The sequence below is a fragment of the Squalius cephalus genome, assembly GCF_949319135.1.
Source record: "Squalius cephalus genome assembly, chromosome: 16".
In the NCBI taxonomy this organism is placed as follows: Eukaryota; Metazoa; Chordata; class Actinopteri; order Cypriniformes; family Leuciscidae; genus Squalius; species Squalius cephalus.
The window spans coordinates 8,296,516-8,310,898 of NC_137137.1; the positions used below are offsets into that span (position 1 = coordinate 8,296,516).

A 14,383-nucleotide genomic window follows, 5' to 3' on the forward strand; every position below is an offset into this window, starting at 1 on the left:
ATTATAAATATAATCTATTATTATGGAAATACCTGGCATGGCTTGAAAAACACAGGTAACTCAAATATCATTGCAATCATGTTTATTGTCTTCAAAACATATTTATCTGCATGTTACAGCGCGATCTCTGTAGCTTTGTGTGTATCAGTGACGTCCTGGAATGTCACATGATCATGGCTCTTCTTCATGTTCCATATATGGACTATTATTGTGCATATAGCGCCCTCAGGCTATTGGTATGAATTGAAAACACAGTATCAGTCAGAGTATCCAAGCGCTCATAATGATTACATCGACGCATTTGGGTATAAATTCAATAAATATTATTCCTGTCTATATAAATCTGATGTAAACCTATGAGAATATAGCAATATTTCTCCAAATCTGCACATTTTTGAGCTAAAGCCCTGAGGTACGTTGTTTTGTCAAGCGCTGTCATGACGACAGCACTGAGTTTTTTATGAATGAAAGCGGCTGACGCGCATAATTCATATTAAAGGTATCGACTCATTTTTTCATTTCATAACTCCTGACACAAATTAAGAAATAACTGTCGCTATAAGTTTCGCAGAATACAATAGTGGTCAAATACTGAAACTTGAGTCTTATATCTTTTTAATGATGTATAGTTTGTCAAGGTATAAAATTAAATCTGATAGTAACTTTGAACTATATATAAAAAAAAACGCTTCAGTGCGCCCGCGCACTGGCAACGGTTAACAGGTTAATGTTCAAACATTGTTTAATGTTCAATCAAACAAAGGACAAATAAATTACTCACTGCCCTTGACTAAATAAAAAGATCCATGTATATTTAATTTATACAGTAAGGAATATGCAGTGTTTTTTCACATTTGATTGATTACTGTAGTTTTTGTTGTAGTTTCAAAATGGAATAAATAATTGATATTTCACTTGTGTCTAAACATTTGTACCACTGACCCAATCCTCACCACTGAGCCCTTCTGGAGCAGCTCTAAATATGTGCTGTACTGTTAAATGAAATATAAAATATGATAGAGCAATATGAACAGTGAAAGTAACAGAAGTTCACACAAAGCATTTGAGCAGGCTTTATTAAGCATGAAAATAACTTAGCCAACTAAGTTAACTTAGCCAAATAATACAATTTATATTCTTTTGGTTTCTCTACCAATACATTTAAAAATTACAAATGCAGTGAAAATACAGGTATCGGTTACGGTATTGGTATGGGCGAGTACCAAAAATGACAGTATCGTTATCGGACTCGTTCTGGAAAAAGTGGTATCGGTGCATCCTTAATATAATCAGGACATGGAGGCGCCGGCACGATTGCATTGCTCGTGAACTGGAGCTCGTCTCATAAATGAACTGAAACTCAGAGTATAAGCTGCCTCACAGACACGAGAAATATACTGTATATAGAAAGCTTGAAATGTCTACTTTTAAACAAAACAATTCAAAACGAAAAGAAACAGACTACTCTCTGCTTATGTAATCCGTATGAAATGTGCATCTCTCTGAAGGCGCGTTCACTACTGCAGTCACTATTTCAGATGACACTGACACAGAAAACACTGGTTTATTAATAAACAATTAAAATGTCTCCTTGCTATATTTGAAAAATTCATAATCATTACTTTTGCCTGTTCTTTGCTTTTAGGTGCGCTATTGGCTTTGACTAGGCTATGTTCTGGCCTAGCCTGGGGCCGGTTTCACAAAGCTATTTTAGACCGGTCTATAGTGTTAGACAAGTCTAAAATTTGCTCATAGACTAGTCTAATGCAAGTTAGACCGTTTCACAAAAATAAAGACTGACTTAATTTAGACCAAAAAAATTAGACACCTTACCCCCAGGCTAACTTAGGTCTAAGACTCTATGTTGCCTTGGCAACCAGCAGTAACAATCAGTTACATTACAAACTGCCAAAAGAAAAGGGGAAATGGCTCATAATTTAAACATTTCTTCTTGTTACTACATTCCCAAGTAAAATGTCCTTGTAACTGTTAGGGCCGTTACATAGTCAACGCGAGCAACGATCGACGCGCTCCCTTTCATACGCAAGCGTCACGGGCGATGCGTGAAATGCAATACACCGTGACTGCTCAAACAGGGGGTAGTAGAGTCATAGTGGAGTCATAGCTCTGAATGCCCGCCTATTTCGCTTCAAACGCTCGCTTTATACGCGCGTCCTATTCGCCTTGGACGCGCGAATGGATTCAAAATGTTCAAGAGTCGAACTAGACGCGATAGACGCGAATTTGACGCTCTATTCGCGTTTGGTGTGAACGCTGCATAATAACAGGCTGCGATGTCAAGATTGCAATGCTGGAATGTGTGTGTGTGTGTGTGTCAGAGAGAGAGAGAGGCACGGGCGCGATCGAACAGTGGAAACATAAAAACATACTCCGTCATTTATACTCCTCCAACAAACACATATTTTCCGCTGGGGTAAACTGCACTGAGCGGTTGAATGCGCTTACTCGATCCGCCATGTTTTTTGTTTTGAAAAGTGTCTTATTTTACCCGGAATGCATTGCAGTGTAGTCCTACTTAAGATAGTCAGAGTCTTAAGTGCTTTGTGCAACGGTCTGATTTAGATGTCTAACTTAAGTCTGACTATCTACTATATCTAAGCCATAGTCAAAGTCTATCTTTGTGAAACCGGCCCCTGGTCTTACCAGACTACGTCGTACATTTCATTTGTACAGAGAGTATGGCCACCCTCCATTGACAAGCGTTAACTTCCTTGAAGGTGGGTACTCTGTTGAAGTTTAAAACTATTGGATCTGCCCAGAGCCACTCTGGATCTGCCATAACCAATCGCTAACTTTTGGTTGAGACGTAACCCTACAACTCAAACTAGCGCACGATCTCAACATCATCGTTCTCAGCCACTCCCTCTGTTCGCTGATTGGGCCAGTAAAAATTTGAGAAAACCCACAAATATACCTAAAACCCGGACGGAGTACTGAAGGAAAGTGAAAATTGAGCGGAAGTACGTAGGAGGGCGGAGCCAGGCTAGTTCTGGCCCGCCATCTAATGGAATTTTGGCCCGATGCCAAACTTACCTGCCGACACCTGGTCTAAAGAAAGAAGTGTTAGAGTGTTAGAATGATGTCTGTGATGTTATGAATGGTATAATTGTATGTATCTCACGCTCTCTTTCCATGCACCTTTTCCTGTCTCTGTATTTCTCCTAATCACTTTCTCTCTCTCATGCTCCAAGCTTCTATTGGATTGAAATGCAATTCATTCTTTTTGCTCATTGAAAAACACTTTCATAGGCGACATCTTGCTACCCTGGAAATCCAGAGTTCTCGCAAGAGCACAATTTGAATTTGCTCAGCGAGTCACTCCGGCATTGAGTAATGATGCTCATTAACTATGCCCTTGTAGCCGAGCTGCACCAATCACATCGGTGTATCTGATATAGGTGGGCCAGAGGCGAGCTAAACAGATGACGACAGCGCTAGTGACAGCGAAATCACGACAGTGATTGGTCGTAGTGTTATCCAATTGCGTGCAGTGAGATTTTCAAATGCATGCTGGGTGCTGCCCCTCGAGTTGGGCGATTTTCATTACTCAATGCCAGACCCTTAATCTTTCAGATTTGGGTCTGGATTTCCAGGCTAACAACATGCACAGCTAGTTTGAAATCTCTTCCAGTAGAAATAAAATGTAGAAATAGAGTCAGAGAGTATGGAAGAGAGAGAGAAAGTTTGCTCATAAAGTCACTAAAGTTAGATGTTTGTGAACAGCGATACCTGCGTGATCCTGTTGATGGACTATTCAGTACTATTCAACTTATTAAGAGCTGATCTAAAGAAAAATTGAGTATCATGTGTCATGGTGGATACAGTGAAAGGATGTTTGTGTGGTCAGTATTGATTGAGCGAATGCATTCAGCAGCATGTAGAGAACACTGATGGCTCAGAGACCATATTAACTCTGAGTACTGACTTATGGCAGACAGGAGAGAGCCTGTTGCCACGGAGACCGCTCTCTCTCTCTCTCTCTCTCTCTCTCTCTCTCTCTCTCTCTCTCTCTCACTCTCTGTCTCTCTACTGCTCTTTTAGATTGTAATGCTGCAGTCTTTCTTTCTCTCTTTCTGTGACTCTCTGGCATTGTACCTTTTTTTAAATATTAAATAATGTAACCATGTAGGGCTGCAACTAACGATTATTTCAATAATCGATTAATCTGTCGATTATTTTTTTCGATTAATCGATGAATCGGATAAAAAAAAAAAAATTTAATTTCCAACCCTTTATTCAAAAACATAACTGACAGTGCAAATTCACAGTGCAAAGTGCACAAACAGGTTGCTCCTTGAACATCCCTGAGCTGTTAAAGTAAAAAAAAAGAAAAAAAAACCTTGCACATGTTTTACATCTGCCAAATATATAGGCTTTTTTAAAAATAAAGTGCACAAAAAGATGTATTTTTTGTTTAAAGGGACCTGAGTTGTCAGAACAATAAATAATTTATAAAAAATAAAGAAAAATACAAATCAGAAAACTTAACAGGATTTGTTTGAACATCAGAACTTGTTCTCTACATTACAATCACAGACGCACACACTCACAAACTCTCACTCACAGATGCACACACTCACAAACTTGGTTTTTTGGTAATCTTTAACAAAATGTTTGACATTATTTGACAAGCACATGCACACAAAACACAAGTCTCGTGCAGTCGGATAATAGGTAATAATAATAGCAATAATAATAATGATAACAGAAGATAATATCTCTAGTCTATCCTAATATTAATTATAAATACAATGTATATAAAATATAAATACAATATAAAATAATAAAATAAAAAAAAAACAATAAAAACAAATACAATGGATTGACCACCTGGTATGGTGGTAAGGTATTTTGCAGCTCATTCTTTCCGAGCATATAGTGAAGTTTCTCTGAGTCATTTAGAGTAAAGAATGAAAAATTCAGTGCTGCAAATTGTGGAAAAAATATTCCCCTTGTAGTGGTATTTGTGACAGACAAGAAAGTATTTTCATCTTCTGTCTATCTGGTTCAAATCACAGTCTGTTAATTCAGTGGTAAGAATTTAATTGTTGGTTTATTTATATTGTTGTCCATTTATCGAACTTCCATGCCTCTTATATAGTAATTATATATTACTATGTACCAATTTACTGATGCTCAGACACACTCGGTCTCTCTCGCGCACTGTCGCTCGTGGACTCTCGGACACACTCGGTCTCTCTCACGCAATGTCGCTCGCCTGCGGAGTTCGCTTCGCTTTTGTCCAGTCCGACAAATTTGAACTCCGCAAGTGAGCGACAGTGGGCGAGAGAGACCGAGTGTGTCCACTCTGCTCCGCGCTCAACTCAGCTTTTTTTTTTTAATACTCAACAATCTCCGCGTCGCGCGACGCAACGAATCGATTATGAAATTCGTTGCCAACTCTTTCAGTAATCGATTTTAATCGATTTAATTGATTCGTTGTTGCAGCCCTATAATCATGCATGCAGAGTGTGCGGACAAAATATATTTACATAAAACATAAATACAGCCTATTTAGTATGATGTTACTTTTAATATTTTCCTCTGTGTATTTGTTTTATCACTAGTTTATTCTTCTCTATTTTCCATCTTAAATAACCTAAACATACTGTCCATTTAATAGAACACCAATACCAGAACATATGTTGTTTTTACTGTTCAAAGCCAACATATTGACACTAGCATCATGCTACTGGAACTCAGCAAAGTCTGAGTTTAATTTAATTAACACAAACTGAGGGATAAAAAGGCACATAAGAGAGAGAGACTTCCCCAGAGGTCTGTCCTCCAGCTGCCTGTTATATTTGTACTGAACTCTCTTTCTTCTTTGTCTTAAGCAGATTTGGGCTCTTTTATTTACTGTTTTTTTAATCCCCACACACACTGGCAAAAATTGGCAGAGGCCACGTTTCAAAATCCAACATTTTTCTGTACACATGCAAATCAGTGGCTGGCTGTGAACTCACAACCACCAGGGGTCCTGAGAACATCTTGTAAACTTGAAGTTAAATAGCTGCTCTCTTTCATTTCATTGTATGACAACAGTCTTCATGCACTCTTTGGGCATGTAAGTTTGTGTGTTTGAGAAAGCATGTGCCAGCCTGCAATGTACTGCTGCAGTATACTGGCACATTTAACATCAGCAGCCTTGTACGCTGAACACACACACACACACACACACACACACACACACACACACACACACACACACACACACACACACACACACACACACACACACACACACACACACACACACACACACAAACACTGAAATACACTCCAGAGTTCCCACAATCATGAAAAACTTTTCAATTTTGTAGTCAAGTCTTTGAAATTTCGATAGGAAGTACAGATTTTTCTAAAACTCACAAGCCATAGTGGTTCAGTCTGTCAGATTTGTGAGTGAATCATTCTTTTGAGTCATTTATTTTCAAATGAGCAAGTAAATCAGGTTGACAAAGGGTAGCAAATTGGTCTGATTTTTTATTTTTTTTTATTATTAAATCTGAACTTACTGTGAAAGTAATGGGAATGCATTGGTTCTCATTGTGACTCCATTCAAACTTTGTTTGTTTTTTGAAGTGTTAAAAGTTTTTTTTTAGTTTTTTTTACATTTGTAAATCACCCATTTCAAAATGTACGGTGCCATATTTTCAACTTGAATTCTGGTCTTCTTCATAATGCATTATGATTATGATTGTTTATTTTTCTTGCATCAATTTACACTAAAACCATTTTTATATTCTTTTTCCTTCTTTCAAGTATTTTCAAGAAATATCAATGTAGTTTCTATTCATATTCTTGTTGTAGCTCGTACCACTTATATTGTTAGTCAAGGTACACCATTTTTTTAATGCAGTAATTTTCTACCATCACTCTGACCCTTTAATTTCATTGGCTGTTTTGCTAATGAACCAGTAAGACTTGAGCAAATTAAATACTATGGTTTTAATAGTATTATTGATTGTTATGGTTTGTATGATTAATGGCAAGTGAAAAGTTTTTAAATACTTGTACAGATGGCACTCAACCAGAATATGTTTTTTACCGCCACGGGTACCACCGCGGTTACTGCGGGAAATGCATTTCTACTCTTGACTACTAGGTGGTGCTATTACCATAGTGCTGTTTAACTTTGCACAGTGAGCACAGCAACAGTGGGATGGTGTGTTAGTAAGTACACTAATGACCAAACATCAATAGTTGCAAGATGTCTTAAGTATGTACTATTCCTTAACCTTCCTCCTCAACTCCGTTTGAATACATGATCCTGGCCACCATTATCGCCAACTGCATCGTCCTGGCCTTGGAGCAGCACCTGCCTGGAGAGGACAAGACGCCCATGTCAAAGAGACTTGTGAGGACACACCTACCCACTTAGATTTACTGCTCTCCTCATCTTCCATTTTTCGCTGATTTTCTGTTTTCATTTGAAAGAATTGAATATAGATTAATCATTTTGGCCTAGTTATCTACTTTTAGATGTATTTCTAGTAATGTGTGTAACGAGAAAGATGTTATACTCTAAGAGACCACAGTTATGCTCTAAATGTAGCTCTCTTGTGCTTTCATATTCTTTCCTTCCTCATATTCTTTGTTCTTGACAACTTTATTCAGACTGTAGTTTCCCCCATTGAATTGCTCACAAGCTAATTATTCCCATTCAAAGAGTATTTCCCTACTGTTTTACTTTAGTGACATATTTTAGAGAAGTCCTTGTTTAAATAGAGGCAAGTAATGACAATTTCCTCACTAAATAAAACCTAAATTAAACCAGGTTCTTAATAATTGCTGTTCTTGGAGATTAGTTGAACAGAACATTCTGGCTAAGTGTCAAAATCTAATGTGCACCCAACCTAGATGGCATTATTTTAGGCTGATTTTGTGTTCTAGGTTTTTTATGTAGGTAGTTTCTGTTGTCTCACACCCAATCCATTTTCTTTTCTCAGGAAAAAACAGAGCCCTACTTCATAGGAATGTTTTGCCTAGAAGCTGGAATAAAAGTCATTGCTTTGGGATTTGCATTCCACAAGGGCTCGTACCTGCGGAACGGCTGGAACGTGATGGACTTCATTGTCGTTCTGAGTGGGTGAGTGACAGGTGCTACTATCTTCTGAATGATGCTGAGTTTGCTGATTTAAACCTTTCCATGTCAGGGTCAAGTGTCTTCATTTATTTCAAAATTCATTGCATGGTTTTCATTCCACATTTACTTGTAGATCAAGTTTTCTTCTCATAAAATTAGTTTGAACCTTTTGATGGTTTTCCTGGATTTTGCACTATAGATGTGTGGTGTGTGTCCTTGTGGGCAACTTTCTGCATTGGCGAGATGTTGCACAACACAAGCTTGTGGATTTGCTGAAATTCAATGGACTTTCACCTCATTTTACCTCAACAGACTCTGCTTGATTGAATCATCTGAGAGTGTTAACTTTCAGACCAGGCTGAGTGGAGAAATGAACAGCACCTTGAAAACACTCCATCGCCAAGAACAGATATTGCGTTAGTGCTGTTAAAACAGCAGTGTCAAGAAGTGCTCTCCTCAAGGGAAAGGCTGCTGAAGTTTTCATTTGCAGAGTAAACCACAATTTAGAAGCTTGGATGAAGGGCAGAGGCCATTTTGCTTTGTACCGTAATATTTATCATCTGTTTTTCAGAGAAGGGAGCTATCTAAAAGAGAAAGGAGGGAGAGAGAGGGAAAGAAAAAGACAGACACACACATACACAGTGCAACGTAACGATACATATGAAATATTAATCACTGTCATAGTGTTAAAGTACAAAGGGAGATGGGCTTCTTAGAGAATTTCACATGATTCCAGTTCACATTCATTATTGATGAGCCCTGGATCTTTGTCTGGTTTAAGAGAGGAATAAAACGCGAGAAAGACTTTAACCTCTCAACCCCTTATTTCTCATTAACTCGTTAGTTGTTTACTGACACCTGACATGCACACACAGTAATAACACCACAGAAAAACACCCTTAAATATATCTGTGATGTGTAAGTCATGACAAATTTGTCATTTTAGAGACAGCACAGGAGCAGTGTTAAGGTCTCGTAATCATAAGGTTCAAAAGGGCAGATGACGTGTAATTAATTTGATGACTGAGAGATCAGTTGTCTGTGTGTTAATGTTTCATCACATTCAGACTGTAAGCTGCAATGCAATTTTTTTCCATGTTGATTAAGTTGCGCAGCTGCTGAATAGTGGTCCAGAAAACACTTATTTACAGATAGAATCATGTTAAAAGTGTTTTAACTATAAATTATAATGTTTATATAATAATATAATGATTTATTTCTTAATGTCAATGTTGTGGTGTACAACTGGATGTGTCTATATGTGTGTGTGTGTGATCAGACTCTCTGGCATCTTGGTTAGATTTCCATGCTGGCACCACCCACATAATTATCTGGTAATCTTTAAATGTTGATGTCAGAGTTGAAATTGTGTGAATGTTGAATGTCATGTTACTACACTTAAACTGTGTGCAAGGTGTTGCCCGTTAGCTGGATGATTACTAGAGTTCAAAACATTATTTTTCTAATGGAACAAGGGTGTAAAGTCAGTAGTATTTTGCTTATGTGTGTAGAGGGAATGTAGGCAGTCAGTTTTTCAAGTTTTCTCTGTTCCTTTCACTTGCACTTATCCTGTGTTCCTCCATCTAGATGAGATGGTGAGGCAGTATTTCATCAAAGCCTTGCACCCTCATTAGGAGTTGAGTGAAGATTATAAGATCTGGTGGTATCAGATGAGTCATCATCGCTCATTAGATTTTAATGAAGTCAGTTGCACAGAGAACAAGGAGAAAGAATGGAAAATGAATGATAGAGAGGGAACAGGAAGAGGATGGAAAGCTCATCAAACATGTGACATCATTGTTACTACATAAAAAATTGTATTCAAACTTGACTTGAACATACATTTTATTACTGGTAACGGCAGTTATTATATTTAATTTATTCATTTCAAGACATTATTTAGGCTAATTGTTAGTTGTTTTTGTGGAATACTTGCAAGAGTGGCATGCCAAGTAATTTACTACAAGTAGTGCACAATGCTTTTGTCTTACTAAATGGGACTTTATGGCTGCTTTCACACTGTTGGTTTTTGAGATTGACAACCACATTTACTTACAGGTGTAAGCTCGAAATATTCCGTTTACACAGCAAGCAACTTAGGCCTCGTTTACACTGTCAGTGAAATGTGACCCAATTCCGATTTTTTGCTCATATGTGACACAGCTCCGATGTGTTCTATGACAGTGTAAACAGGAAAAAAACGCATGCATTTGTATATTTCGAGATTGGTTTCAGGCCTCATTCATATGTGGAAATAAATCGGATATGTGCCAATGCAACTGTCATGTAAAGAGGCAGATCGGATTTTCTGAGGCATTAGGCAACGTCCGCGGTTTAATGACGAGAGAAACCCCGACGTGCATCTGCAAAGGGACGGATGGCCCGACGAAACGTTGTGTCGTCGCAGGAGAGGAATGTGAAAAAACGTTGACACAACATATTGTTGTACACAACAAAATTTCGGACCCACTGCTCCTCGTTAAAGCCAATATTTAAACACAATATGCTCCCACCAGTCCTGAGATCTCTCTCACACAATAACTGAAGCATATGCGCAATGATGACACTTTTCGTCCTCCTTCGCCTCAAAATCATGGTGATGTTTGGCGAACTTCGCATATATCGCAGAGCTAGCATCAAGCATTTTTTGCGTCCGCCCATCTGTGCAAGAGAATTAAACCCTTTAAGCATGCGCGATGTTTCAGATAGTGTAAACACATTAAAGGGACACTCCACCCATTTGCATTAAGCTTTGCATTGTTAGAAACCCAGTCATACTATTGAATGGTCGTGCAACACTCTCTCATTTTCCCCTGAGACGGGAGAAATCCGTTATTTACCTCTTACACTTCCTCCTACAATGACGCAAAAATCGTCATTTTGCGTCATTGTAGGAGGAAGTGTAAGAGGGGGGGATTTCTGTTGAGACTACAGACACTCGTTCCTCATCTTTCCCAGGGGGCGGGACCCGCTCACGCTACAGACCTATTACAGATCAGTGGGTGGGACTTTAGTCTCTGAAACTGAAAGTAATATCCTCCATCTTGTTTGAAGCTAAGCTAACAGACGCTGTGGAGACAGATGTACAGTTATGACAATAGCGGAGGAGAGTGCTCAATATGATATAGAAGAAGAGGATTTTGGAAGTCTGATGCTTGAATCAGGTGTTTGTGGCTACCTTTACAAGCCGCATTATAGCGAAGAGCAGCCGAGGCAGAAGACCTGCCTGCCGCGGACGAGGAGCCCGGACTGGCTCGAGTTAGGGCGGACTGGTGGCGCCGGTGATCTCACTATGCAACTACGAACCGCTACGAACACAGAGATAGAGTCCGTCTGCGGCAAAGAATTTCAACGATGACAATTTCTCCTGGACGAAATCTCTGAATCAGACGAGGACACGGACGTTTGCGTTGTGAACTATCCTAGTTTCGCACCGCATATGTTCTGACTGAACATCCAGGTACCATGCAATAATTCACCTTTTCGAAAGGAATACAAACGAGGAGTAATGCACTAATGAGTTCGCCAACTAACTAGACATTTTGTGTGAAATGAATTTCAAGCTCTGGTAGTAGCTAGCCTTGTAGACGGAAGAGTGATTTCTCTTATAGGCAGATATGCGCTTTCTGGATTAGTGGGAGTGGCTTCCGGAGCTGTGCAATGTGGTGCATTGTGGGAGTTGTTGTCTTTGACAACATGCGTCCTGAAGTTATTTTTTGTCTTTCCTCGGTCACGAAGGCACCAAATTCAAAATTTATTTTACATTTCGACTACATATATGACCCACTTTAAATAAAAAACAATGTTCAAATGGGTGGAATGCCCCTTTAATCGGATAAGGGTCACAGTTGAAAGAACGTGTAAACGGACGGTCCAAAAAATCGGATAAAGGTAACAAATCAGAATTGGGCATCAAGACCTGCAGTGTAAATGAGGCCTTACAGTAGCCAGCAGCCATATCACCCTGTAGCCCAAGACTGGTTGCCCACTGAAGCTAAGCAGGGCTGAGCCTGGTTAGTACCTGGATGGGAGATCTCCTGAGAAAACCAGGTTGCTGCTTGAAGAGGTGTTAGTGAGGCCAGCAGGGGGCGCTCACCCTGTGGTCTGTGTGAGTCCTAACACCCCAGTATAGTGATGAGGACACTTTACTGTCACAGAGCACCGTCTTTCGGATGAGACGTTAAACCGAGGTCCTGACTCTCTGTGGTCATTAAAAATCCCAAATTTGCCCCTTGGTCTCTGTCTATCATAGCCTCCTAATCATCCCTATATACTGATTGGCTTCATCACTCTGTCTCCTCTCCACCAGTAAGCTGGTGTGTGGTGGGCGTTCTGGTGCAATATGGCTGCCGTCGCATCATCCAGGTGGATGCTGCACATTGGTGGTGGTTGAGGAGATTCCCCCCTACGTAAAGCGATTTGAGTACCCAGAAAAGCGCTATATAACTATAACAAATTATTATTAATTATTATTATTACAGTAGCATCTCGAATACTGTCTGTATGAACTTGCAATGGAAGTCAAACGCATATTCACTGACCAGTAACCTTAGTGACAGTGACCAAAGTAATCAACACAGCGCAGGCTTTCCCGAGAATCCGGTTGTGAGTCCTGAAAATGTACAGGTGTGAATTTGTTTATAGAATGCGGTTGTCACTCCTGTAAATAACTGAACTGTGTGTGAACGTAAGCATATTAAGGACTTAAATACAGGACTGACAGCCGTATTCTGTTGCTGTGTGAATGTGGCCATTTTATCCATCGGGCTGTATTACAGAAACATCTTAACTTAGAATCTTATCCTATCAGTTTAGAATGACAGGGTCTTGCCCTGACAGTCTTGTCTGTCTTGTTTCTGTTCAATGTTTCTTTGTTTGTCTTGTGTCTGAGCGCATGGCTCTCCCTCTGTTTGTGTTGGCCACGTGCTCCTCTTGTCCAGCCTCGTCATTTCCAGTTACCACGCCCCCTTGTCAAAATTTTTATTTGCTTGAGTGTGTTCATCTGTTCCTCATGTGCTCTGCTCCCTTTATTTGGGCCCTATGATTTCCACGATGCGGAAAACACGGACGGAATCGCAGAATCCAGTCATAAAAAAACGGAATCTACTGTATAATGCGGAATTTCATGGAATTTGTAAAAATGTATGATGAATAAATAAAAAGCAGTTCAGTACACTTAAATTACGATGTAGACTAGTGTCTGTGAATATTGAACCACAAAAAGACTCTTTAAATATGAATCCTGGATGTTCTGCGTGTCTCTGTGTGACACACACACACACACACACACTGAAACACCCGTGATGCTTGCAGTGTTTTCAGCTTCTGCTGCTTCACTGAACACATAAACACATGAACTTCATCTCCAGAGCCGCTCTGAGAGTCACTTCATCAGCATTTTGCCGTTTCATTTGAGAAATATTATCGTCATAACATAAACACACAGAAACTTAAAGGTCTTCACGGCAACCTGTCAAAATAAAAGTTCGGTTTAACTTGAAATTTTGACAGATATATATATATCTGTAGTACAGTAGAATTTAGCTATATCTCAGTGTAATAAAACAAAAATAATAAACTTTTACTAAAACTTTATTTTTGTAAATAAAAGTTTAATTTCATACGATTAAGAGACAAATTCATTCATTCATTCATTCATTCATTCATTCATTCATTCATTCTTTTTATTTATAAAGCACTTTTAAACACAACCTCATGTTGACCAAAGTGCTGTACATAAAGTTAAAATAATGTAAACAAAATAAACAAGATTTATTTATTTGATAAATAATTTGATTGCCAGAAAAAAAAAAATACACAACACAGAATTTCTGGAAAAAATTAAAACTTGTCTTAGAAATGAATTTTTATTTTATTATAATTTTATTAAAATTAATAAATTGTTGTTTTTATGAATTCATAAAAACTTTATTTGATTTTTCTCTTGTCTTCGTTGTCAGTTTCTTGTACTTTTTTATCTTGTTGTCTTGGCCTGCTGAGTCTTGTCTCCATCATTGTTCTTATACTATGTACTGCATAGCACTAACATGCACTGCTAAGTCATGCACCGTGAGACCAGGAACATGTCTCAAAATAAATAGGTTTGCATATTGGCTGGTTCATACTAACGCTTTGTTGACACGAAATTCATGTGTCATTTCCAGTGTCACTGCATTCACAGTTATCAGTTCACGTGGGTGTGTTTTTGTGCTAGTTATCATTCCTCTGCTCTTGACTGAGTCTTAGCAGTGTTGTGCACAGGAAGTACAGATT

The 14,383-nt window shown here is 38.8% G+C and overlaps 1 protein-coding gene across 9 annotated transcripts in view; it reads left to right on the forward strand.

Annotated features, from left to right (window-relative positions):
- The window catches only part of cacna1ea (calcium channel, voltage-dependent, R type, alpha 1E subunit a), a 149,566-nt gene that overhangs the window by 63,256 nt on the left and 71,927 nt on the right, over positions 1-14,383 (forward strand). For all 9 annotated transcript variants that reach the window (XM_079897248.1, XM_079897247.1, XM_079897246.1 and 6 more), the window contains 2 exons: positions 7,275-7,381; positions 7,974-8,113. In XM_079897248.1, the coding sequence (XP_079753374.1) occupies positions 7,275-7,381; positions 7,974-8,113 (247 nt within the window). The remainder of the gene's footprint in view (positions 1-7,274; positions 7,382-7,973; positions 8,114-14,383) is intronic.